The sequence below is a fragment of the Podarcis pityusensis genome, assembly GCF_964106645.2.
Source record: "Podarcis pityusensis genome assembly, chromosome: 8".
NCBI lineage: Eukaryota > Metazoa > Chordata > Lepidosauria > Squamata > Lacertidae > Podarcis > Podarcis pityusensis.
Window position 1 is genome coordinate 67,079,427 of NC_138033.1, and position 27,494 is coordinate 67,106,920.

The 27,494-nt window shown below is 47.9% G+C and overlaps 1 protein-coding gene across 11 annotated transcripts in view; it reads right to left on the reverse strand.

Moving 5' to 3' along the window:
• Positions 1–263: 263 nt before the first annotated feature.
• The window catches only part of EPHB2 (EPH receptor B2), a 117,060-nt gene continuing 89,829 nt past the window's right edge, over positions 264–27,494 (reverse strand). The window contains exons 7-16 of one of the 11 annotated variants that reach the window (XM_081016043.1): positions 22,164–22,233; positions 20,928–21,036; positions 20,135–20,241; positions 17,591–17,716; positions 16,530–16,777; positions 14,146–14,361; positions 10,171–10,392; positions 8,233–8,426; positions 7,224–7,379; positions 264–6,879 (exon numbers count right to left, since the gene is read on the reverse strand). In XM_081016043.1, coding sequence (XP_080872169.1) covers positions 6,771–6,879; positions 7,224–7,379; positions 8,233–8,426; positions 10,171–10,392; positions 14,146–14,361; positions 16,530–16,777; positions 17,591–17,716; positions 20,135–20,241; positions 20,928–21,036; positions 22,164–22,233 — 1,557 coding nt within the window. In that variant the 3' untranslated portion in view covers positions 264–6,770. Of the gene's footprint in view, positions 6,880–7,223; positions 7,380–8,232; positions 8,427–10,170; positions 10,393–14,145; positions 14,362–16,529; positions 16,778–17,590; positions 17,717–20,134; positions 20,242–20,927; positions 21,037–22,163; positions 22,327–27,494 lie in introns of all 11 variants that reach the window. The other 10 variants (XM_081016040.1, XM_081016039.1, XM_081016038.1 and 7 more) reach the window with 10 other exon arrangements.

Here is a 27,494-nt window from a genome sequence, read left to right on the forward strand (position 1 = left end):
GCCTCTGGCATGTGGAAGCTTGCCCAGAATGGAATGTGACCTTCAGGCTGAATTCTAGTCCCCCCCCCTCCCCCAACCTTGGTAGGCTTATGGGGAGTGAGGCCTGCAGGCTCCATCAGGCAGGACTGCCTAAAAGCCAGAGCCATCCCCAAGCTTCACTTCCATTCTGCATGGTTATCCAACGAGGCAGTCGACAGACGGCGAACAAAGAATAAGAGCCCGCCAGTGAGTGCTTCAAACTTTTACACTTCACATTTATTTTGAAAAAAAAGTCTTCTTAAAAATACTCCTACAAAGGCATCGGAGCAGCAGATTTTGTTTCCTTTATAAATACATCTGGTTTATTATTATTATTCATTATTATTCTTTCCTCCCCAGCAACATCAAAAGATGCATCATGGAGCCAGGAGAAGGCCCTGGTCGGAATGGAAGACACCCCCATGTGAGCAGGGCTGGAACGCCACTTACCTATTCACATTTTCTAAAAAATACAAACATGGTCAGGGGAACAGCAAATGTCTCACACCCAAGGCCATGGCCCATGGGCAGGTGGAGACTGCGCAGGCATTCTGAAGTAGAGACCTGTGCAGTAAATGGGTCACCACTGAGCAGGGAGAAGAGGCTTGGAAACTGAAGACGTTGCTCTGAGCCAGAGCTGAGGTGCAGGGCTGCAGGGTAGGGGTGGAGTAGGAGAGAACCCAAAGTGGCAACAAACACCCGGCCAGTTTGGTTTTCATCTTGAGACTGGTGATGGTTGGTGCATGGGGATCTTCTGGGGAAAAAAAGATCCTTTAGCTGTCATTCCTGCATTGCAGGAAGTTGGACCAGATGACTCCAGATGCTGCTGAAGGAATCATTCTTGATGCTATGACTTTTTTCAGGGCTGTTTGTTGCAGTTGACCTCTTCCCTCCTACATCTGCTGTTTTTTCAGTAGTGTTCATTTCAACCTCTTGGTTGGTTCCAGCCAATCAGGAATCATGCACTGGATGCAATGATACTAGCCAATCAGGAATCACAGACTGGATGTGAACTATGGTAGCCAGTTGGAATGAGTGATGGGCTAATGTCGATTGTGGTTAAATGAAACCTTTCAGAGCCAGGGAAGTGCTTCCTGTACTGTTCACAGGGACACATCTAACCTATCAAGCAGCACTGCAAGAAGGGAAAGATCTCTCAGAAACCACCCCCAATGTACTCTCTTTTAATCCTGATACTGTTGTAGGTGAAACTGTCACCTGCTGTTCTAACCCTTGCAGTAAGAGATCTCCCAACTTGGTGGCAACAACAGTGGTGTTTCCAGTTGTCTTTCTAGCAGCATTAGAACACAGGGGCACTGGAAGCAGCAGGCAGGGGTCTTTCCTAGCCCTGCCTGGAGATGCTGGGGACTGAACCTGGGACCTTCTGCATGCAAAGCAGGTGCTCTACCCCTGAGCTACACCCCATCAGCCGGTTTCATCCTTATTGGATTGGGCATGGAACTTAAAAACCAAAGTCTACCCCTGGAACTGGTGATGGGGCATGAATCAAAAGACGTCCAGCTGGAAGAGGACAGCAAGTATCTGAGAACAAGGCCAGGCTGCATCAGTTGCTGCAGGGCCCACCCAGAATTTAAAACAGTAGCCATCTACAGTTATGGCCTTCTAGATGTTGCTGGACTCCCATAATCCCTGACCACTGGCCCTGCTGGCTGTAGGGGCTGATAGGTATTCACCAATATCTGGCTCCTCTTTGCTGATCTGTAGAGCATGGAAGTGTACACAAAACTGAAAGGGGGCACGGACAAGGCAGCCTGCAAGAGCCAGACCAGAGCCTTCTAGCCTGTTTCTTTAGGCAGCCCAAGGCCTCTGGAAAGCCTGTTCTCATGAAAGAAAGGCAAAGAAGATGCTGAGGTCATTGAGTCTTCCTGGAAGTCACAAGAGGGACAGGCTGTAACCCCAACTTATAGGTATGATTCCCCAGTAGAAGGAATATAAACTGAGGATGAACCCAATCTGACCTATGTCTATTCTTTCAGCATCTAATATTTTCTTCCACCCTTTGGGTAATTAATCCATCATTATCCTCAGCAGTGTGAGATGGCACCATAGGGAAATGGCTCCCATGCTACTGGGCATGTGTGAAGGGTGGGGTTGGGCAGCAGAGACCAAGATCTAACACAGGGCTGGGGAACCTGCAGCCCTCCCAATGTTGCTGGGAGCCAATTTCTATATCCCACAACCATTGATCAGGCTGGCAAGGGCTGCTGTATATTGTGAAACCAACAGCACCTGGAGGACTCAAAGCTTTAATGCATAAAAGAAGACCAGATGAGAAGAAGCACCTGGTTCTGAAACCCAACACACAACTCATTTGTTCCACTGAATTCAGTGGGACTGACTTCTTGAGTTGGCGGGTATAGGATTGCACTGCAAGCTGGGTTTTTTCATGGGTAGAGTTTTAAAGCAGGGGTGGTGAACTGGATCTGGCTAATGGGCTGGATCCTTACCTCCCCATCCCACTATGGGTCAGGTTTGGCAGGTTGCAGGCAGCCTGCCCACCTGTCAATCACCTGACATCAATGCCAGGCAACCCATTTTTGCCCATGTGGCTTGAAAGCAAACTGTGTGGGTATAGGCACTGCACTTCACCTGCCCTGATGATCGGCTGATTGATAACAGCAACACCCCTTGCTTCCAGCCCAACCGCATCCTTATCTGCCCCACACCTGACATAAAGTATATCATCGGATGTAGGACATGTGAGCATAGCTTGATCAAAACATCCTAGGGTTTCAAAACCAGAGACTGGTGGACCTAATGAAGCTAGCTAGCAGAAGCTTCTCCACCCGTGTCTTAAACCAAGGAAGTTCCATTCCAGTTCAGTTACTGTTCTGCTTTAAAAAAAAAGAAAATCACAGTGAAATATTTGAGCGTTCTATCAGACTTTTGCATTTAGGAATTGCTTTTCTCTGCTCCTCTCTCCCAGCAGCCCCAAAGTGCTTGCCTTTGATATGCAAATCCTGGGGCCCTACTGAGAAAGTAGGGCTTTCTGACACAACACGCCACCCCTCTCCACTCCTAGCCCTATCACAGTGTCCAGAAGTGCCAGGGCCCGGGGCCTGACGATTTATTGCTATCTTCAACAGAACGCTGCCAATCCAGTTTCAGCTCCAAGATCGCTAAAAAAAACATGGCGACGGCAGAGGAAGGTGGCGGGCATGGGATGAAGAGAGGGTGGGTGCTGGCTCAGCGTGTTGGAAGAAATCAGAAGGGTGACTCAAGCAGTTGCAATGGGGTGATGCGGAGCGACAGGGCAGCTCTGGTGCATTAAAGGCAAGCGCTGTGCACGGAACAGTCCTGATTCTGAATTCTGACACCACACTTGAAATACCTGCAAAATAAGTCTCTCTGCTGGCTTAAGGACAGATAAAAGACGAGTGTGCATGTTTGCGGGAGGGAAGCACAGTCGAGGAGAAAGAGGGGAGATTTCCAGGATCTGGTGAGGTCACAATGAAATATCTAGCATAGATGGGTGAGTCCCATCTCATTAGAACAATGGAAGAAATGAGACGAGTCTCCATCAGCCCCCTTCTCTTGAAATCGTAGTCTGCATTAGGCGTGCTGCGGGTGGACTCTCTCACACACACAGTGAAATGGCTCAGGTAGATGTGTGTGTGTTGTGTTGTGTTGCCCGTCTGCTGGTGAAGACAGCTCCCCTGCCCTCCCTCCCGTGATACCAGCAGCACCCAGTGGAACAAGACTGGGCCTTCGTCAGGAGGGAAGGGTCAGGGCAGCTTTAGTGCAAAGATACGTCAGGTCCTTCCCCCTGTGCAAAGGAGCTTGCACAGAAAAACAGAAGGAAGGCAGCGGAGCACAAAGGCCAAGGCTGGCTCAGGTTCCAGGGGATAGCTTGGTGTGGCCCTAAATGGGGATGGCTTGGAATGGGACACCCTGCCCCACCAACCAAAGGGATGAAAGCTACCCATGGCATTGTAAGAGCTCTTTGCTCTGTACAACCAAGCTACACCTGATTCTGTGATAGCTGTATGGGATTATGACAGATTTCAGGACATTGAAATCTGTTTCTCCCTGCCATGCGCACACACCTCTGGCAAGTCCACAAGATAGTATATGTACTTCTGCCAGCATTTGTATTTATTTATTTTTTAATCAGCCCAGGTAACCTACCTACAGCAGCCCAGTTCAGGAGTAACAGAAAATTGTGGCTTTCTGCCATGCGAACAAGCTAAGGGTTGTATCATTCCTTTTCTCCTTTCCTCTTTTCTGGTCACAAGGAAGAGATCAGATGTTTTTGATCTATTTTTAACCAAGGCACAGTTCCCCACAGTGTCCAAACTCAAGGACTGAAGGTTTGTTTAAACTAGGATTTAAGAACAAACCAGGATCTGAAAAAATGTTTTAGTGCTGGTTGATCTCATTAGCTCTACTTTAATTCTTCATGACATCTGAATACTGGAAACCATGATTTGTTCAAAGCTGAAAACCAGGAGTCACCTAGGACTCTAACCTTATTTTATGCAGCCTCTGACATCTCCAGAAGCTGCCCCATTCTTCTGCCCCATCAGAGTTCCCTTCTTCCTGTTTGTTTTTTTCCATTCTCCCAGAGTTTCCCTCTCCTTCAGTGTAGATTCATTACCATCTGTGCAATATTTAATTGACAAAAAATAATTCTAAGCTTTTATTTGGGGATACGTTTTATTCTGGATTTGTCTTTAGTCTGGATCCCAGATAGTTTTCTCTAAGGTGAAACAAACCACAGTTCTCTAAAGTTTGGATATCATGGGGAATCATTACTACTTTAAAATTAGAAGCCAAAGTTTACAAACTCCTTCTGATTTGCTTGAAAGAGGAAGCACTGCTCATTCATGTAGCAGATGTCTGCACTTTTCCATTATCCCTGAACCAGGCCTTTGTCTCTCGAACCCGGAGAAATGAAAATTCTGTGGAATTATTGGTACTGCTGGTTATCATTACCTTCCCCTACAGAAATAAGAGACCCTGAGCTAAGCAGAGTGACCCTTTCCAACCTGTGACCCCCCTGACAGTGACATGGTGGGTTTCCAAACTATTCACAACTTTCCCTGTTCTTTGAACCTTCAGAAGGACAGACTGAGTCAATGAGGAGAGACCTTCTGCAAGGTTAAGCTCCAACCAACAGTCCTTCTCACAACCTGCCAGAGCTTGGCTGTGGCAGGTCTGAGACCCACAATACCACCCATGTGCTGAGCACCAGCTGGGCTCCAACTTGTGGCTGCCGAGACTGAGATATGGGGCTTTGGGCTGGAGGTTAAAAGTCCTGCCTTGAGCCTTTCCTGACAAGGCTACAGGCTCCCCTGTTGTTGACCTTCCTCCACTTTTGTTTCCAGTCTCCTGAGGATGCTGAAGGACAGTTGAGGGTGAGTCAGAGGACTTCAAGAACCATTGCCCCATGCTCCTCCAGCCCTTAGATGTTTCTTCACTCCCAGCTGAACTTCTCAGTTTAAGGCCCCCTCGGAGCAATTCCCAGGTTGGTATCATTTTTGAAAACTATCACAACATCTCTGCACGAGGTTCAGCAAGGGGTTCCCAATATGAAACAGCAGACAAGCCAACTAACTTTGAGACAACTGCTAAGGGATGACAAAAGACTTAGGAGCAGCCTGGCAGAACAGGGGGAAGGGGTTAGAGTGTGTCCGAAATGCTCATGGCCCCCTGGGAGTGCTCAGCCAGGAAGCTGCCCAGGAGGAGACAACAAAGTGTCCCTGGGAGAGAAGAACAGTGGATTTGCCATCCTGTTTTCTTTTTTCTTTTTGTTCAAACAAAACAACTCGGCTCCCCCCAAAATAATAATTCCCCCCTCCCCCCACATCCCATTGTAAACAAAGTAGAAAAAGATGGAACAACGACAACCAAATGGAAATGCACATCAAATCTACAACATACTGCATGGAACAGGACGAGAGGGGCAGGGAGTTTCCCGCCGGAAGCAGGTCATTGGCAAACCATGAAGCCTTCTCAAATGTCTTGTGCATATTGATATGTAGGAGCTGCCACCGGGAAGTGCAGCACGCAGAGCCTCTAAGAGGCACCGCTTGCAGAAACAGTCCCAGCGCAACAGAGACCAAGACCTCCAAAAGCCCCATGACTTTGCTTTCCCCAGTGTGGGGCAAAGATTCTCTTTCGTACAGAGGAGGAGGTATGGGTGGGTGGGTGGATGGGTGGGTAGGTGAGCTTCGCCCGGATCCAGTCCTTCAGAGGAAAGGAAGTTAAAAAGATGTGTCCATCTCTGAAGTCTGTGACTCTAGAGGTGACCCCATTACATGGGTGGAAAGTTTGCTGGCGCTTGTCCCCTCTTCGGTCCGCAGATCTGCTGGCTGTTGTGGGAAGGGGAGGGCATGCCCAGCAACACTTGTAGGGACATGCAGTTTTGTAACCTCCCCCCCTCCCTGAAGACTTTCTGGTCCACTCTGTGCCCCAGGAGGTCCAACTCGTGCAAAGGAGGGCGAAAGGGTCCCTCTGGATCCCTCCCCAGCTTGCTTGTCTCAGAGCCCTTAAAGAGAAATCCACTGCGGTTCTGTTTCATTTTAAAACATCCTTCTAAATAAGAGTCCTTCCTCTTCCCTTTTTTTTCTGGATTCTTGAAGTCTGCAGCATCTTTGCCCTGTGGCTGCCCCTTCCCTGTAGCTGCCGTCTCCATGGGGGAGCATTAAGACCCGCCCAAGGGCTCAGACACACAGGGACAAAAGGGGAACAGGACCTTGAGGAAGAGGTGTGTGCAAGTACCCAGCTTCTCAAACCTCCACGGACTGGATTTGATTCATCTGTGCTCGCATCACCTGGATACTGTTCAGGATTTTCTTCTGGTGCCCGGCTAATGTGACCCCTACTCGCAGGATGTCCCTAGGAGAGGAAAAAAACCCACAGCAACAACAAGAGAGAAGCATTAGTGGTGGCAAAAATTGGGGGCACTGCACACTATTATAGACTCAGTCATAGGATCATAGAGTTGGAAGGGACTATGAATCTCAACATGTGGTCCCCCATCCAGTTTGAAACCATACTGGACCCTGCTTAGCTTTGCTAAGTGGTCAACCAAATGCCTTCTTGGGAAGCCTGCAAGCAGGACCTGAGTGCGACAGCATCTCTCCCCACTTGTAATTCCCAACAACTGGTATTCAGAGGCATTGCTGAGAACATAGTCCTCATGGCTAGTACTCATCCACCTCTTCTGCCCTGGAACTTACTCCATGTTCATTTGGGACACCACGTCGAAGTTGGTGAAGCCAGCACTGGCAAAACTCTCCTTGTACTGCCCCATCTTGATGGCTTCAAGCCACTCGTCCACGGTGTTGAAACTGGAATAGTCTGGAATGGTGCGGTCCAGTAAGGGGAGGTTAATCCTGGAAGGGGGGGAGATCGCAACAAATGAACAGAAGAAAAGATCTGGATTTGTTTGGCATGGAAGAAACCCACACTGATCATTTTCACAAGGGAAGTGCCGTAGCACCTGCTTTGCCTGCAGAAGGTCCCAGGTGTAATCCCTGGCATCACCAGGTAGGGCTGGAAGACCCTCTTGGTTCAGGGGGATTATAAGACCTGGCCCACATTCTTGGAAACTCTTATGATTCAGGGGCCATGACGTGCATGGTGGAGGACTTCAATGAGGACAGGTCCCAGGCTACTTTCTCGGGGGAGAACCTCCGGTGCTTGATTTGGGACCCTTGTGGTCAGGAAATGCAGCTTGGCCACCACCCTGTGATTCAAAAGACGAGTCTCCTGCAGTGGCTCTTTCTTGCAAAAGGCAACAATGGCAGAAGAAGGCAATGGCCCTTTGTCCAGCCAGGTAGTTTCCTCCTCCCCACCCGGGAGCTGGAGCCTGACACACTCCAGGAAGGATCAGTCTGCATAAGGCTTCAGTTGGCTCTGGCTCTCTATCCAGAGGTCTTCTCTGGCAGCTGCCTTGCCAGGACCCCTTGGAGCTGTCCAAGGTTCTGTAGGCTCACTGCTTGACATGGACTCCTGACAACTGGACAGCACCTGCCTCCCTTGTGAACCTCAAGCATCTTCAGCACTCAACAGTAAAGCACTGCATGTGGACATCCCTGACCCAAAGTGCCAGCTCTGGGAAACCAGAAATCCATTTTAGCTTGGGTAAAATTCTGGAGCACCTTTCCCCAACCTGCTGCCACCCAGAAGATGCTGAACTCCAATTCCCATAAGCCCTAACCCCCATTGTGTGCCCTGCTTTCCTACCCAGAGGAAAGGGGTGCCATGGCTTTCAGGCTGTTTGGGTTCCGGATCATCTTGTCTAAGGTGTTGACAATCTGTCCAAATTTGGGCCTGTGGTTACGGTCCTTCTGCCAGCAGTCCAACATGAGCTGGTGCAAGGCACTGGGGCAATCCATGGGTGGCGGCAGCCGATAATCTTGCTCAATGGCGTTTATTACCTGCAAGGGGGAGAAAAAGCCCACATACATCTTTTTGTCCTGTAGATGCTGACTGCTAGCCAACCGGTGATGGCTAAATGACACCGTTCTCATGGAAACAAATGCGACTTGAGAGTTCATTCACAGGTTCAGCCACAGCTTCCCCCTCCTTTATTGTCTGAAGCGGCTCATTAATTGGCCACGTCAACAGACTTAATCCACATCCAAAGGGAAATATTGCCTAAGCATCCATCGGCCTTGACGTCTGACGGCCAAGGCTGCCGCTCCCGATCCGTAATTGGGGATGTGACAATGCACATTATGCACATGCAAATACACACACATGAAATTGCCCCCCCCGGAGCTCCTCTCCTCTCCCCTCCCCCACCTGCTACGCTACCGGCACAAATGCCCTGCTCGAGACATGAGCGGTTCTCCCCTCTGCTGGTGTTTGCAGCCCAGGTCGAGGAGGCTAATAGGGGGTGAAGTTACTGAATGCTCTGCCCTTGCTGGAAAGATCACTGTCAATTAGCCAGCAATGGCTTCTGGGGTGGAGCGCTCCAGGGCTGGAGGAAGAGCAGGAGCGCAGAGCAGAAGGAGCCCGCCAAGGAGATAGGCTGGGAGCTGCTACGAACTGAGGCAGCTCCCTGAGACAATCATGTTCCTACAGGGGCAGGGATTTGACATCAGACTGAGAATGACAGCAGTCCACAGGCTGAGACAGAATGCCACCCTTGGCTTATGATTATTATTAATACCCGGCTAGTCCTTAGACTGGGACTCAAAGTGGCTTACAGACAAAAATACAAACCACAGATAAATTACAAAAACGTATAAAAGGCCATCATTAAATAATAATTAAACCTTGATAGAATTAAAACAATGTAAGGGGTAAAGGTAAAGGAAAAGGGACCCCTGACCATTAGGTCCAGTTGTGACCGACTCTGGGGTTGCGGTGCTCATCTCGCTTTATTGGCTGAGGGAGCCGGCGTACAGCTTCCAGGTCATGTGGCCAGCATGACTAAGCCGCTTCTGGCGAACCAGAGCAGCGCACGGAAACGCCGTTTACCTTCCCACCAGAGCGGTACCTATTTATCTACTTGCACTTTGACGTGCTTTCGAACTGCTAGGTTGGCAGGAGCTGGGACCGAGCAATGGGAGCTCACCCCGTTGCGGGGACTCGAACCACCGACCTTCTGATCGGCAAGCCCTAGGCTCTCTGTTTTAACCCACAGCGCCACCCGTGTCCCAATGTAAGGGGGGAATCTATCAATATGCAGATATTAAAAACAGCACAGCACTATTAAATGTCCTTTCCTAAAAAACAAAACAAAACAAAAAACAAAAAACCCCCACCTAACTATTCAGTATAAGGCTTAATAAGTCATAACCAGCACTTTGAATTGTCCCCAGAAACAGACTGGCAGCCAAGTGGATTTTCAGCAAATCCCTGCCAGACCTCCATTCAACCTCTGCTGAAAAACCTCCAAAAAGGAGAGCTGACCACCTTCTGGAGAAAGTCTGTTCCACTGTCAAACAGCTCTTACCATCAAGAATTTCTTCTTAATATTTAATCGGAATTTCCTTTCTTGTCATTTGAGTCCATTTGTTCAGGTCCTACCCTCTGGAGCAGCAAAAAACCATCTTGTTCCATCTTCCATGTGACAGCCCTCCAGATATTTGAAGATGGCTACCCTATCATCTCTCAGCCTTCCCTTCTCCAGGCTAAACATACCCTGTTCCACCAGCAGTCCCTCATACTTACATCTTGGTTGGTCATGTCCCAGTACGGCCGCTCTCCATAGGACATCACCTCCCACATGACTATTCCGTAGCTCCACACGTCGCTTGCAGAAGTGAACTTTCGGTACTGGATGGCTTCCGGTGCTGTCCAACGGATCGGGATCTTTCCGCCCTGTAGTGGGGGTGGAGCACAGGGTTTCTCGCTTGGGTTGCTTGCATCAGCCCCAGCCAAGTGGAATGACTGCTAATGGAGTCAGTGGGGAACAAGTAAATAAGAGTTAGCCCTAACCAACTTCTTGTAAGGAGGCTAGTATGTTGGCATAGGTCCAGTTGCACCTGCACTCATACCTGGCAGCAGCGCAGCACCATTAATGCAAGTGCAAGTCTCTCATCCCCTGACTCCTCAGTTGAATATTTCACCGGTTGGTGAAGTGATAGCATTCAATGTGGGCCACTGAGTCCAGGTTTCTTCAAGCAAGCAAGGCTACCACAAACCTAAGAATCCTCTCCATAAGATACTGGTTTTAAAACTATGGGAGTCACTCCATATATGCTCACTTGATCGCTTCGATTGGCAGAACTGGCACCAGCACAGGTGAAGCATAATACCCGTTCCACATTGGTAAGAAATCATTATTTTAATGTGGAAAAACCTACACACTGGAACTCAGTCAGCTGCCTTCATCAGGGCTGGACCACCCATGAAGCAAGGTAAGTGTCAGGGACTGGGCAGAGGAGGAATGGTGGAGACCGCCTCCCCATCCTGACCCTTCCTGGGAGGAGGAAGAGGAAGACAGTATAGATTTACAACAGTGGACTGAGGGAGGTCAAAGCTCAGAGGCAGATGAGGGGGAAAGTTGGGAAATAATGGGAGAGAAGGAGGAGGAGGCAGAAGTGGAGTAACAGCTGACTGACACGGTGTCATTAGAAAGCATCCCAGACCCTGCATCTCCCAGAACCTGGCGAGTCTTAAAAGTAGGAGAGCAAAGAGCTCAAAGACAGAGGGCACATAATAGCACCCATAGAAGTGACAAATGAAGAAGTGGGAGAGAGGGGTGTGTGTGAAGATTCACTTGGGAAAACACCATTAGCCAAGAAGTTGGGTTCAATAGCTTCTCTCTGTAAAGATTGAAATAAAAAAGGATGGTAAGAAACCTTTCCTTGTCTTTATACTTTCCTGAGCAACCAGCCGGGAGCCACTGACAGCATCCTGACAGTAAGGTGAACGCTTCAGGCGGCAGGATCTACAGGGACAGAAGCTCCCAATGTAGATCTTTATAGCCCCCTTGTTCCTGATTTAGACCTTCACTCGCCCCTTCTTCCCTAGTGGGGAAAGGGGTGCCATTTTGCGGTTTGCCTCTGGTGCCAAAATGTACTCTTTCCAGTACCTGCAAGAATTTTTTTTAAAAAAGAGAGGCATGCCTGCACAGACATGTAGAACATGGATGTGTATTTTGATCTGTTGCTGATTTTAGCATTTGAATGTTTTAAAGGGTTGCTTTTGCGCTTTCCACCGATAATTTCATTTTATTCTCTTTGCGAACTGCTTTGAGGTGCTGTTTTTATTTTTACAACCAAGCGGTGCATAAAGTTTATGAAACAACAGTGAATAAATACAATGAGAAGGGAGATTTCGAGGCACGAGAGCAAGATAGAACTCCCATGTTGAGATGCAGTCTGCCTTTGAAAACCAAATACTTGTGGGGGGGCACCCCCTTTCTGCCCTGTTGGTAATGCTCTCCAGTGGCAACAAGTTGGGTACCGCTAGATACAGACATACTGAACGAGGCAGATCTTTGCTCTCCACCCAGAAGGGTTTTCCTCCCCCCACTCCCATATATTTCCTTATTTTCAAGGAAGGTCAGGAAAAATTAGGTTGCCTGTTTTCACTGTACCAATCCAGTTCTGTGACAGCACAGTGCCAGACCCCCACCCAGCGCTGTTTGCACCGACCAAATAAAAAATGCAACGGGAGAGGCTTCATTGCCAGCATCAGTGATGCTTCAACAGCCTCGCTGATCATCAAGGAGGAAGAGCCATGAATTCTTAACACTGCCGTGCTGGGTTTGCGTTAAGAGGCCTTTGGCGAAGGCCATTTCTGTCTGCTGCAGAGAAAAGTCAGATTCCTGTGGAAGGTTGACCCAGATAAGGTGCCCCGTGACCCTTCCGACTCATCTCTATAGAAGAAACTTCTTGTGTGTGTGTGTCTTCTCCCCTGTACATGATTGGGCTGAGTAACTCACGTCACGGGGAGACGTCCCTGGCCTTCCCAGAGTCCTCTGATCCACTGTGCCAACTCTAGAACCAGTTTTCTTTGTGTGTTTATGGGAAACACTTCTTGAATCATTTGCCCCAGAGCAGGGAACCTTTTTGGCCACACGGGTCAGATACTCACTAGGATCGGCCTTGCAGGCCAATTTCGACAGGTGGGGGGAGCCGCCCACCTGCTAACCACATGACCTTACAACTGCGCCATGTGCGAGGTGCTGCTAAATGAGAAGTGTTTCCCACCCCCCCACATCGTTTTAGCAGACCTCCATGGGGGTCTCCCACTAAAGCGATGAGCTGGAGATTCTGAGGCACACCTGTTCCCAGCTCTTTGTGGACAATCTCACTTAGGTCCATTACTCTGAGTAGAACTCAGTTGAATAGCATCAGAATAGAAGGCCCGTGATGAAGCGGTGGCAAGACAATTTCGCAGGAGGGGAACATAGAAGAGAAGAAGAAGAAGAGTTTGGATTTAATATCCCGCTTTATCATTACCCGAAGGAGTCTCAAAGCAGCTAACATTCTCCTTTCCCTTCCTCCCCCACAACAAACACTCTGTGAGGTGAGTGGGGCTGAGAGACTTCAAAGAAATGTGACTAGCCCAAGGTCACCCAGCAGCTGCATGTGGAGGAGCAGGGAATCGAACCCAGTTCACCAGATTACGAGACTACCGCTCTTAACCACTACACCACACTGGCTCTCTCGAGTTTGCTGGATCAGGCCAATGGTCCATCTCACCCAGCATCCTGTTGTTATGGCAGCCAACCAGCTGTCTGTGGGAAGCCAGCAAACAAGATTTGAGCACAAGAGTGCTCTCCCTTCTCCTGCGGTTTCCAGCAACTGGTATTCAGAAGAATTTCTGCCTCCAACTGTGAAGGCAAAGCAAAACCATCATGGCTAGCAGCCATTGATAGCCTTCTTCTCTGTGAATTTAATCCTCTTTTAAAGCCATCCAAGTTGGCCATCACTACCTCTTGTGAAAGTGAGTTCCATAGATTATGCACTGCATGAATAAGCCCTTTCTTTTATCTGTCCCAAATCTTCTGATTTTCAGCTTCATTGCATGCCCATGAGGTCTAGCGTTTATGAGAGAAAGGGGCTGGGGGAGGTTTTCTCTATCCATTTAAGTGTGCTGCATGTTTTTTCTCCCAGAGATTGACCACCCACCTGACCACCTATCAGGGACTGGACAGAGGAGGAATGGTGGAGACCGTCTCCCCAGCCTGACCCTTCCAGAGAAGAAGAAGACAGTTCAGAATTACAACAGGGGTTTGAGGGAGGTCACAGCTCGGAGGTAGATGAGGGGGAAAGCTGGGAAATAATAGGAGAGGAGGAGGAGGAAGAGGACACACTGGGGGGAGGTGACAGCTGATGGACACAGTGTCTTTAGAAAGCATTCCAGACCCCCCCTCCCAGAACCCGGCGAGCCTTGAAAGTGGGAGAGCAAAGGGCTCAGAAGCAAAGGGTCCTCAGCACCACCCTTAGGGCAGTGATGACGAATGAGGAAGTGGGAGAAAAAGGGCGTGGAGAGTCACTTGGGACAATGCCATTATTTCAAGAGGCTGCGTTCCAAGCCTCTCTCTGTAAATATTGAATACAAAGCAGGTGGTAAGCACTTTTCCTTGTCTTATCCACCCCTGGCAACCTGCCACCTGCCACCAACTTGGAAACCACTGAGTTCCCCCTCCATACTGCCTTCACCCCAGAGGGTTTCCTTCCTGTGTCTTACCAGGGCGCTGGTGTAGGTGGGATCCGAGGTGTCATCTTCCAGGAAGCGGGAGAGGCCGAAGTCTGAGACCTTGCAGACGAGGTTGCTGTTGACGAGGATGTTGCGAGCTGCCAGGTCACGGTGTACGTAGTTCATGTCGGCCAGGTACTTCATGCCAGCAGCAATGCCCCGTAGCATCCCCACCAGCTGGATCACAGTGAACTGCCCATCGTTTTGCTGCAGGGTAGAAGAGAAAAGGGCCAGCAGGGTCAAGCAGGGATCAGGATTGGACAAAAGGGGGTTTCAAGGAGAATTCAGGCCACCAAACCACCTGGCTAATCACCTTGGCTCACAGAATCAGAATTGTAGAGCTGCAAGGGACCCCAAGAGTCATCTAGTCCAACCCCTGCAATTCAGGAATCTTTTGCCCAACGTAGGACTCGAACCCAGGACCTTGATATTAAGAGTCTCATGCTCTTATAAATATATTATTTGCAAAAGAAGCTGCACAACTGTGAGCTGATCCCCCCCAAAACGGAGCTTTCCCCCTTTCCTCCTCTAAAAACTAGGTGCATCTTATAGTCAGGTGCGTCTTATGGAGCGAAAAATACGGTATATATAAGTCTATAGAACAAAATATATAAAAAACAAACAGAACTGTGGCAATAACAAAGACAATCAAAAATTTAAAAAGAAATCCTCATGATAATTTATCATATTTTTGGTGTGAATTTGTCCTATTATACACATTTATGTAAGTGGTTTTGACTGAAATACACATTTCTGCAAGCCCCTTTCCTCAATTTAATGCATTTCATAGAATCGTGGGGTTACAAGGGAACCCAAGGGTCATCAAGTCCAACCCCCTGCAATGCAGGAATTACAACTAAAGAATCCCTGATGGATGGCCACCCAGCCTCTGTTTAAAAACTTCCAGTTAAGTAGAGTCCACCACTTTGCAAGGTAGTCTGTTCCATTGTCAAATAGCTCTTACCACCAGAAAGTTCTTCCTAATGTTTAGCCGTAATCTCCTTTCTTGTAATTTGAATTCCCTGGTTTGGGTCCTCCCGTCAGGAGCTGCAGAAAACAAGCTTGCTCTGTCTTCCATGCGGCAGCCCTTGAGATATTTGACGATTGCCCCAGAGACCTGAGCAGGTTGCTGCTCTTCGAGGGTTTTGCACCAATCAGGCTTAGTCAGTTAGTTCCCTATCCAGGAGGAAATCCTGTCTGACGACGTTATCGTCCAATATGCAGGAAACAACATATGCAACAGCTGCTCCTTGGGGAAGGAGGCTAACTTAGTGGTAGAGCATCTGCTTTGCATGCAGAAGGTCCAAGGTTCAAGCCCAAATGACACCTAAAGTAGGGCCAGGAGAGACCTTGGCTTGAGATCCTGAAGAGTTGCTGTCACTCATGTGTAGACTGAACCTGATGCGCCATAGGAAGTGACAGCTTCCTCTGTTTCTATGCTCTCTTTGACTGCACGGCCTGCTTCCTACCACTCAGCTCTTAATACACTTGGTGGAGTGAGAGAATAGAGCAGCTGCTCTCAACCTTGAGTCCCCAGATGTTGTTGGATTACAACTCCCATCATTCCAAGCTAACAGGACCTGCGGCCAAGGATGATGGGAGCTGTAGTCTAACACTATCTGTGGACCCAAGGTTGAGAAAGGCTGGTACAGATTAAGGATCCACATGGGCGGGAGGTAGCAAGGAGAGGGGTTAGATTGCTATTTGTATGATCTTGTACAGCCCTACATGGAGGTGGGTGAGCGATCCATTTGTAAATTATGCTTAATGCGAACAGGGGGCTGTCTCCAACTAAGCCCTACTCAGAGTAGACCCATTGAAGCGAGTGGACCTAAGTTAGCTACTAGCATTAGGAGGAACCCAGAGACTTTGTATGTGTGGATGCAACATTGATTCCATTTATTTTGTTTAGCTGTTAATGATGTTTACATGTGGAATTTTAATTGTATTTTGGTATTCGATTTACATTTGTAATGCTTTTCTTCAATGTTTAAGCACCTGCTTTGCATTCCCACTAATTATGCTGCTTTAAATGTGCTTCTCTGCTCTCTTTTTGTATCCGATTCTCATATGTAGTATTTCATTTTGATATTTTGAAATGTTCAATTTGATCAGTTAAGAAATGTTGCAGGTGGGATAGAAACGATTTAAACGGATAAAAAAAAAGGGGAGTCAACGTGATGACATATTTAGCCCCTTTTCGGCAGATACACAATTCCAAGTGTGTGTGTGTTTGTCTCTGTGTGTTTGTCCCCTGCTTTTGTGCATCTCTCTTCCAGGTCTTCAGAGAGGTTCACAAAGAGGGCAGCTGCTTCCATGAGGAACCTCTCCCCAGTCATTGAACCCACTCCCAGCCCTCCCCATTAACTGCGTACCCGTAGGAAGGAATCCAACGAGCCGTTCTCCATGAATTCAGTAACGATCATGACAGGGGGGCTCTTGGTGACCACCCCCTCCAGGTGGATGACGTTGGGGTGGTCAAACTGGCCCATGATGCTGGCTTCACTCAGGAAGTCCCGCCGCTGCTTCTCGGTATAGCCAGATTTCAGCGTCTTGATGGCCACAAAGCTCTCCCTCTTGCCTGGAAGCTTGAGGTGGCCACTGCACACCTCGCCAAACTCCCCTGGAGTGGAAAACAGGGTGTAGGAAAAAAGAGCGCCCTAAGTTTCTGAGCTTTGGGAGTGGGTGGGGGAGAGATAGTGGTTACCTCTCACTGTTCCCCATTTCCTCGCACCCACCCCCAGTTCAAAAGCAAGGCATGATCCCTCCCTCGGTCAGAGCCACCCACGGGATGGTGAGGCACCCACAGAGACTGGTCCTAAGGCTGCGCCAAGCACCTTCCCTCATTTCTTAGCATCCTTGGATTGTAGAGTTGGAAAGGACCCAAAGAAGCATGTAGGCCAACCCAAGCACATCCCAATAAAATGGGGGCATTTATGCAGTTTTGACAGAGATGGGGAGAGCATTTGGGGGGCGGGATTGTTGAGAAATTCTTTGGCGCTTTTCCTGGTTGTTGATTGTTATTCCACCGTCCAAAAAAGGGAATGTCCCAAAGATAGCAATGTTCTGAGTCATTTTTGGAGAAATGGTGGTCCACAAAAGAGGCGACCAGTTTATGAAGCAGCTGCCATTTTCCTCCAAAATGCTTGTTCTATATCTGAGATATTCTGAATGTGTGGGGTGGGGAATGGCTGCTGCTGAAGAGAGCTCCACTACCATCTAGGGAGAGAGAACCCCATCTCTGCCACCATTCATCCATCAGCTCCACCTGAAATGGCCCCTGTCCCACTCTTGATTTTCAAGATGGAAGTTCAACACTGAGGATTTTCGGCATGGCCCCAGCTGGGTGTGCAACTCTGCCACACCCTCCCGTCGACACACTCTCCCTGTGACAGTTTGGGGTTGCAGCACAGGCAGTCCAAGGGCGGGGACTTACCTGCACCAATCACCTGCTCGATTTTGACACACGAGATGTCAATCTCCTTTGCAAACTCCCTGACAGCCTCATTGGGGTCTTCGTAGGTGAAAGGGTCGATGTAGATCTTCATGCCGGGAGTCACTGCTCAGGGGTGGAAAAGGGCAGAGATGTGTATATCTATCTGTCTCTGTCTCTCTGTGTGTATTCATTCAGCACACTTAAATACCCAGCCCAGCCCCAAAGAGCTCAGGCCAACTGTCCTGTTTCTCCCACTTTACAACCTTTGGCACCCTTCCAGCACCCTTAACAAACTACCCTTCCCATGATTCTTTGGGGAAAACCATGAGTGTTTAATGTGGTTTAACCACAGCAATTTAAACATGCAGTGAAAATCAAGCCAAAGCAGCAAGATGAACCAATTCTCCCCTGTTGCCAACCAGTTCTCTCCCTTCCCATTCTGACCACCACAGCACACTGCCTTTATTGCAAATGTGCAGCGATACCTGGAAGTGTCTGCATGAGTCTGTGGTCAGCCTGTATGAGGAAATGCTTATGCACAACTCAGCTGTGTGCCTCTGGTGGATCAACTGATATGGCATCTATCACGGTGGGATCGTTGCAGGGTCAGGAAACAAGCCCAGGGTAGCAATTGCTCTTATTCTAAAAGGGTGATCCTCGTTTTGTTGGCAGGGTTGAGACATGGGAAGTTCTTGCTGCTGTACGTGCTGGGATTGTGTTTATGTCAATGCATATTGGAATCCAGTGGCTTTTGAACTCGGCACCATCACCGCACCAAAGATCTATCTGGACCCCCAGGTTGTGCTTACTTCCAATATTTATGGGAGATTTCCTTCAATTTAACAAAGCAAGATATATTAATAACTCATTTGCTAACAGCTGCTTGTTCAGTCGTGGCTCAAGGCAGGAAGGACCTTTCTACATACTCCATTACCAACTGATTTCAAAGAGCCTTCTTTACAGGGCCATCAGAGAAATTGACCCACAACTCTGGGTTCTCAGACGAGAAGCAGACCTGATGGATTTTGTGGCTTCTTGCAGCTTATTTAATGACAGTCACACACACAGCAAATCCTATCAAAACATGATTTCATCTTGCACTGTTTTTGATTTTGTGAGTTTTTGATCTGCTGATTATGTCTGATCTTGGATTATTGCTGCCGTACTGCCTCTTTTTGCCCGATTTCCTTTTTATCTTTCGTCTCCTTACCTTATACCTGACCATGCTCAATTCCCCCCCCCCTTGTTGTTGTCGAATTGTTGAAATAGTCTGTTAGTTATATAAAAACAGTTTCAAAATATATTTAAAAAATAAACTGCTTTTATACTTGCTTTGCTATTTGACTGTTCCATTTCCCTCCTTATTGAAAGTGGGGTACTTGGCGATTGCATGTGGAGTAGGGGCTCTAACTACCTGAAGCTAGTATCAAGTTTTCTCATTTATACAGTGCCTGTGTGTAAAAGAAGAAGAGAGAGACACTGTTGGGTCAGACTAGCAGATGTAGCGAGGTCTGGGGAGGAGGTAGCGATGCCTCAGACTGGGGCTCCAAGTGACCAGGGCCCAACACTTGATCCCTGCACCACTAATGCCCTTTCAACTGCAGGTCTGGCCGACTGTGCCCTATACTTCAGAGGTAGTACCAGCCACCCTGAGCTTTGTCAGCTGATCAGCAAAGGCCAATCCCTGGGTGGCATTTAGCTACGTTCTGTCCCGTCCTCCCCCCCCCCCGCATGCATGATGCTGTCCCCAAATCTGCTGAGATTTCAGGAGCCTTCATGGAGAGGGGAAGCAGAGATCATTCCATTGCACAATAACAAAACTTTATATTGATGGAACAATTTGCTTAGTGCTTTGTTGAATTCATCCCCCCCCCCCATCCCGGACTACAACTGCCATGCAATGCCCTGGCCTCAGTGGGTCAGGAAATCATTTATGGTGTGGGGGCTATGATTTCAGCCAGGGGTGGTGGACCTTCCTCAGCCCAAGAGCAATGGTCGCTTCTGGGCAAGCTTCTGGTATCAAGCAAGTCAGTGGTAAGTGGGCCTCTCTGTGGCCCTCTCTGGTCTGTGTTTTCTGTCCCCAGACTGTTCCGAGACACACCTCCATTTCTGGTGCCCAGCTCCATCCTCCACTCCACCCTATATCTCTGTCCTCTGCTCTACCACCAGAAGCCTGGCTCTTATGGAGACCTGGCTGACAGCTAGGGACTTTTTCATGTGCAAAGAACAGCAAAGTGTGGACCTAGAGGCTGGAACATTATTTGGAATATGCTATGAAGGAACTCTTCAGCCTTGGCTCTCCTAGATGTTGCTAGACTACAGGGCCCATCACCCACAGTCAGCATAGCCAAGGGATGATGGGCCTTGTAGTCCGACGACATCTGGGGAGCCAAGGTTGAAGGAGGTGGCTCTAAAGAATGCCTTCAAATGATGGGCAGGGGGCAGAGGTCCGAAGGCACTGAGGCAGACCAGGAAACAACCTCCCCTCCCCTCCCCTCCCCTCACCCCACCTTTGGGGCTTTATGCCCATTGGAGAGTACATACTGTGGCCGCTGGTATAATGCTGCAGCTTGTCGGTGTACTCGGAGTCTGCACGCTCAAATCCTCGTCTTCTGGAAGGAGAGCACCGGGCTGAGCGGGAGGCAGATGGACTAGCAGAGCAGGGGGGCAAGGCTGGGCTTCAGCTCACAGCCCAGAGGCACAGAGCATCTTTCCCGCGCCCCTCCCAGCCTGGAGCCCGCCCCTTCCCCCCTTCCAAGTCCCTCCCTCTCCCGGGAGGCTGCATCTGCACTGGGGTGCATATGGGGCAGCCGTTCAATTTCTACAGAGGCTGCACATACAATCTGCACTGTCTCTGGGGCCAGAGTGGTGCCTGTGTTAAGCATTCACAGGGAAGCAATCTGCACCAGCCACCTCTCTCCCACAAGGTTTTCCGACCCACCCTTGGACCAGCAAGAGCCAACCATCTCAGAGCATTTTCTACTGCTGCTTCTTTTAGGAATATAATAAGCTGCCTCTGTCGGTCTGGCCCAGTATTGCCTGCTCTGACCAACAGAGGCTCTCCAGGGTCCTGCCTGGAGATGCTGAGATTCAAAACTGGGACCTTCTGCACGCAAAGCAGAATGCTTTAAACCTGAGCTAGCATACAAGTGGTTCCTTTCAGACTGGCACCACTTTCCTCTGCAGCACTGGTTTCTCCGTTGTGCATTGTTTGATACAAGAGCTGTGAAACGGGAGCAGCGCAGTGTCTCTTATAATGCCTGCTGGATCTCTCCCAGCTTCCCTCCCTCCGCCCAACGATCCCCTCCTGCCTCTCCCAGTAGCAAAAGCTCCCTACCTGTTGCAAACAAGGACGATGACCACCAGTGCAATGAGGAAGACGAGTCCTGCAGCCGAGGAGCCAATGATGAGCGGCAGCTTCTCCTGGATGCTGGTTTGGTACTCAGCTGTGAGGAACAAGAAAGAAGAACAAGGTGGGGTTTACTCCTCGGTTGGATGAAGGGGGCCCAATCCCAACCATGGTTGGCACTGAGAGGGAGAGCTAAATCACTATGCATGTGAAAAGTGAACCTCTGTAATTTGCACATCCTTAAACAACAGGTGAAGAGAAACACAGCCATCCTTTGAAATTTGCACTTTTCTGAATTTTGCAGTGCAAAGTAACGCATGTAAGATCGCGTATCATAAAATGCATATATTGGTGACCAAAAAAATGTGTACAGGTAACTCACATCTTAGGCAGGGGTTATGTTCTGGTGATGGCACTTATATGCAAAACCATGGATACTCAAACCACCTCCTTGGAACCACTTAAGTATTGATGAATTTTCAAGACGTCTTTTGAAATATCAATCAATCAATCAATCAATCAATCAATCTTTATTACGGTCCAGAGACCCAACAAATCGTTACAAAGCAATGCACAATTCAGACAGTCTACCTCCAGGTTAAACAAGCATTTTGTTCAGACTTAAAGATTCTTGGTTGGACAGTGTTCTCGAAGCCACAAACATGAGTCTGACCAAACTGCGGGAGGCAGTGGAAGACAGGAGTGCCTGGCGTGCTCTGGTCCATGGGGTCACAAAGAGTCAGACACGACTAAACGACTAAACAACAACAACAACAAAGATTCTTTTGAAATATATTTGCTATTGTTTTGAGAGACAATGGAGTGCGCATCTGAGGGTGAAGCCAAATCGCTGTGTCAGCAGCACTGAAGCAACATCCCCTTGGTGCAAGCCTGGGCAGTGCTGTAGAGGTCCTGGGCTGTCCAAATGACAAGACCCCCCTCTCGGCCTCACTGATGTGGTCCAAAGGAAAGCAGAGCAATACGTTTGGCACCAGGTTGGCTGCAGGAGATGCCAGAAGGAGGCGTACAAGGCGCCATCCAGCCATCTTAAGGACTCTACTCCAGATTTGTGTAGGGTTTACTCCATCGCCTTTTCTTCTCCTGAAGATACTGTATCTTGCAAGGCAGTGGAGGATATATATGTATGAAACGGATATGGAATCATGGAGAACTGAGCTTAAGATTCCCTAACTGGCGCAGGGAGTCTTCTGCACCATATCTCACCTTCGGTCATGGTCTGGAAGTACATCTTGCCGCTGTAACGCCCATAGCCTGCCACAGTGCGTGCCCGCACCTGGAAGACGTAAATGGTGCCAGCTTTGAGGTTCTGCACCGTCACAGTGTTGGTGGGGCTCTTAACTGCCGTGGCGTTGAACTCGCTCAAATCCTGCCAGGCAAACAGATGCCAGCTGATAAAACAAAACCTTCTGGGCACCCCCCACCCCCAAGATATATCACCCTGGGCCTCTTCTAGGTCAGCCTTTCACAACTTGGGTTTGCAGCTGTGTTTTACATTATTATATTTACCATACTCATAGTGATTCTATGTCATTTTATATAATTAACACATGCATTTATTTTTGTTAAGTCGCTGTTTTATATGTATTTATTCTGCACCACAGTACTTTTTAAAAAAAAGATTCCAAAATTTGTATACAAATATTTATGCCCATTGGCTGAACTATACTAAGGATAAATATATATACTCCTTGGTGTGTGGAGTGCTGCAGGGCGCAATTCTCTCCCCGATGCTTTTTAACATCTTTATGCGCCCCCTTGCCCAGATTATCCGGAGCTTTGGGCTGGGCTGTCACCAATATGCTGATGACACCCAGCTCTGTCTGCTGATGGATGGCCACACCGGCTCGGCCCCGAACACACTGACCAGATGCTTGGAAGCTGTGGCTGGATGGTTTTGTGGGAGCCGATTGAAACTAAATCCTTCGAAGACAGAGGTCCTATGGCTAGGTCGGGATGGCATGGGGATAAGGGACCAACTCCCTTCTCTTGCAGAGGCCCAATTAGTGCCATTGCCTTCCGTTAAGAGTTTGGGTGTAATCCTTGACGCCTCCCTTTCCATGGAGGCGCAAGTTACAGCAACAGCCAAGGCAACATTTTTCCACCTTCGCTGCACCAAGCAGTTGGTCCCTTACCTTTCCCGCCCCGACCTGGCCACAGTGATCCTTGTGACGGTCATCTCCAGGCTTGACTACTGTAATTCGCTCTACGCAGGGCTGCCCTTGAAGCTGTCCCAGAAACTCCAGCAGGTACAGAATGCTGCAGCGAGGCTCCTCACGGGGTCTCTGCCATGGGAGCATATTCACCCAGTGCTTTTCAAGCTGCACTGGCTCCCGGTGGAGTAAAGGGTCAGATTTAAGGTGCTGCTTTTGACCTTTAAAGCGCTTCACGGCCTAGGACCCTCGTACCTACCGGACCGCCTCTCCTGGTATGCCCCACGGAGAGCCTCAAGGTCCATAAATAACAACACCCTAGTGGTCCCAGGCCCTAAGGAAGTTAGATTGGCTTCAACCAGAGCCAGGGCCTTTTCAACTCTGGCTCTGGTCTGGTGGAACGCTCTGCCTCATGAGACCAGGGCCCTGCAGGATCTGATTTCTTTCCACAGGGCCTGTAAGGCAGAGTTGTTCCGCCTGGCCTTTGGCTTGGAGCCAATTTGATTCCCTCCCTCCCTCCCTCTCTTTCTTTTTTCTTTTCCTTCTCCTCCTGCGATGAGGCTACATTTTAATATTTTAATGTTCCATTATTTTAATGTTGTATTTTATTTTTGTTTTTAAGTTGTAATCATTCATCTTGTTTTTATTATTGCTTGTAAGCCGCTCTGAGCCCGGCCTTGGCTGGGGAGGGCGGGGTATAAATAATATATATATATATATATATATATATATATATATATGAATGATACCGTAATTATACTAACACATGGTTATTCTGTGCTATTTATATAACTGCTGCAATACTGTCTGTGGTTTTGCATGTATTAAAGTTTGTAACAATATGCAAATTATCTATTTATATAATAATAATAATAATAATAATAATAATAATATCCCATCCATCTAGTTGGGTTGCCCTATCTATATCTATATCTATATCTATATCTATATCTATATCTATATCTATATCTATATCTATCTATATCTATATCTATATCTATATCATCTATATCTATATCTATATCTATATCTATATCTATATCTATATATCTATCTATTTCTATATCTCTGTCTGTCTATCTATCTATCTATCTATCTACCTACCTACCCAGTGCTCTCTTTCTAAAAAACATGTTTAGGAGTGCTTTCATTTTGACTCAAGAAAACCACCACTTTATAGTTCAAATCAGGAAAAATAAATACAGTAAATGGACAAAAGTACAAAGATTCACAAAATGTTTAAGGGTATGCTTACCTCTGAGTACCCCCAGAAAAACGCTCTCTCTCTCTCTCTATCATCTATCTATCTATCTCTATCTATCATCTATCTGTCTATCCATCCATCCATCCATCTATCCGAACATCCCCTCACCTGAAAGTCCTTCGACTTTCACGCCACCCTCCTGAAAGTCTCCCCCTAATATTTACATGGGAACAAACATCTGGTGAAGGAGGTGGTGGTTCAGAAGAGACACCCCCCTCCTGACACACTGCACCAGCCCTGATTCTGCCACTCTCTCCTGGCTTTGCTGCGGAACAAGGACAGAGCAAGGCAGAGCCAGGGCACCCGTTTATGCAATATAGGTCAGGACCTATTTATCGGCTCAAAACGGTGGGCTCTCCTCCCCCTCCCCCAGCTCCTGCTGGCCTGAAGGGAACCAAAATATAGGTCATCTGGAGGGAACAGAGGATTAGCCCTTTCCTCTGCAAATTGAAGTGTGGGGTGCGGGAAGGACATTTGTGACTTCATGTAATCATGGAGTTTTAATTAGCTTTTTTCCCTGATACATACACCCCCTCTTTGATACACACGCAATTCCTCACAACTGGGGAATGAAAGAGATTGTGAATCCCCGTCATAAGCATTTCTGTCTGCCAACGATTCTTGCACCTGACTCATTCCAACTGAAGAGTGCCTAACTCAATCTGGTTTAAAACTGCATGATTTTTGTAGAGGAAATAAGTTAAGGAATTCATTGAAGAAGAACAGGGTATTTATAATCATCGCAGGTGTCCGTGGAGGGGATATATTAATGGAAAATGTCTAGTAAACCAGACTGGTTCCTATTGTAGACACAAAGTCAGAAAAGCTAAAGCACAGAATGAACTCAGGCTTGCTAGAGAGGTTAAAAGCAACAAAAAAGGCTTTTAGGGGTATGTTCGTAGCAAAAGGAAGAACAAAGAAACAGTGGGGTCACTCAGAGGAGAAGATGGTGAAATGCAAACAGGGGACACAGAAAGGGCTGAACTCCTCAATGCCTTCTTTGCCTCAGTCTTCTCCGATAAAGAAAACAATGCCCGACCTGAAGAATTTGGAGCAAATGATTCAAGCAGAGGAAACACAGCCCAGAATAACTAAGGAGATAGTACAAGAATACTTGGCTAGTTTAGATGTATTCAAGTCTCCAGGGCCAGATGAACTGCATCCAAGAGTATTAAAAGAACTGGCAGATGTGATCTCAGAACCACTGGCAGTCATCTTTGAGAATTCCTGGAGAACAGGCAAAGTCCCGGCAGACTGGAGGAGGGCAAATGTTGTCCCTATTTTCAAAAAGGGGAAAAGAGAGGACCCAAATAATTACCGCCCAGTCAGTCTGACATCAATACCAGGGAAGATTCTGGAGCAGATCATTAAGCAAACAGTCTGTGAGCACCTAGAAAGGAATGCTGTGATCACCAATAGTCAGCATGGATTTCTGAAAAATAAGTCATGTCAGACTAACCTGATCTCGTTTTTTGACAGAATTACAAGCCTGGTAGATGAAGGGAAAGCAGTGGATGTAGCCTACCTTGATTTCAGCAAGGCATTTGACAAGGTGCCCCATGATATTCTTGTAAAGAAGCTGGTAAAATGCGGTCTTGACTATGCTACCACTCAGTGGATTTGTAACTGGCTGACTGACCGAACCCAAAGGGTGCTCATCAATGGTTCCTCTTCATCCTGGAGAAGAGTGACTAGTGGGGTGCCACAGGGTTCTGTCTTGGGCCCGGTCTTATTCAACATCTTTATCAACGACTTGGATGATGGACTCAAGGGCATCCTGATCAAATTTGCAGATGACACCAAACTGGGAGGGGTGGCTAACACCCCAGAGGACAGGATCACACTTCAAAACGACCTTGACAGATTAGAGAACTGGGCCAAAACAAACAAGATGAATTTTAACAGGGAGAAATGTAAAGTATTGCACTTGGGCAAAAAAAATGAGAGGCACAAATACAAGATGGGTGACACCTGGCTTGAGAGCAGTACATGTGAAAAGGATCTAGGAGTCTTGGTTGACCACAAACTTGACATGAGCCAACAGTGTGACGCGGCAGCTAAAAAAGCCAATGCAATTCTGGGCTGCATCAATAGGAGTATAGCATCTAGATCAAGGGAAGTAAAAGTGCCACTGTATTCTGCTCTGGTCAGACCTCACCTGGAGTACTGTGTCCAGTTCTGGGCACCACAGTTCAAGAAGGACACTGACAAACTGGAACGTGTCCAGAGGTGGGCAACCAAAATGATCAAAGGCCTGGAAATGATGCCTTATGAGGAACGGCTAAGGGAGCTTGGCATGTTTAGCCTGGAGAAGAGGAGGTTAAGGGGTGATATGATAGCCATGTTCAAATATATAAAAGGATGTCACATAGAGGAGGGAGAAAGGTTGTTTTCTGTTGCTTCAGAGAAGCGGACACGGAGCAATGGATCCAAACTACAAGAAAGAAGATTCCACCTAAACATTAGGAAGAACTTTCTGACAGTAAGAGCTGTTTGACAGTGGAATTTGCTGCCAAGGAGTGTGGTGGAGTCTCCTTCTTTGGAGGTCTTTAAGCAGAGGCTTGACAACCATATGTCAGGAGTGCTCTGATGGTGTTTCCTGCTTGGCAGGGGGTTGGACTCGATGGCCCTTGTGGTCTCTTCCAACTCTATGATTCTATGATTCTATGAGGGTCTTTGACGAGCCAACATGACAGTGAAGAGGCATTGAAGATTGGAGTGATCATTCTAGGATACTATGGCAGCAGACCAAGCTGTATTGTAAGTTTTGAATAAAATTTATATTTTAATTTTATATGCATAAGCTATTTATATAGTCAGATAAAAGCTATTTTTAGGACTTGAAATTAGTGAGTTGGCAGCAGAGGCAGACGCTATACCCTTCTGTTTATCTTTTTTGCTGCCTGTTTTTCGAGATTCTGAAAACAGTGACAATCACACTTCCCGTTGCTGGGAACACCATTCATTCATTTATTCTCTCATAGGGCTCCACAGTGAATGCATGAATCATTGCCCTCACTCTCAGTTGGCTTTGGAATCATCATCCCATGGAATCATCATGAAGCCAGATCAGAGCAAGGGCACTAATTTCTGCCCTCACTGTTGAGCTGTGTTGGGGGA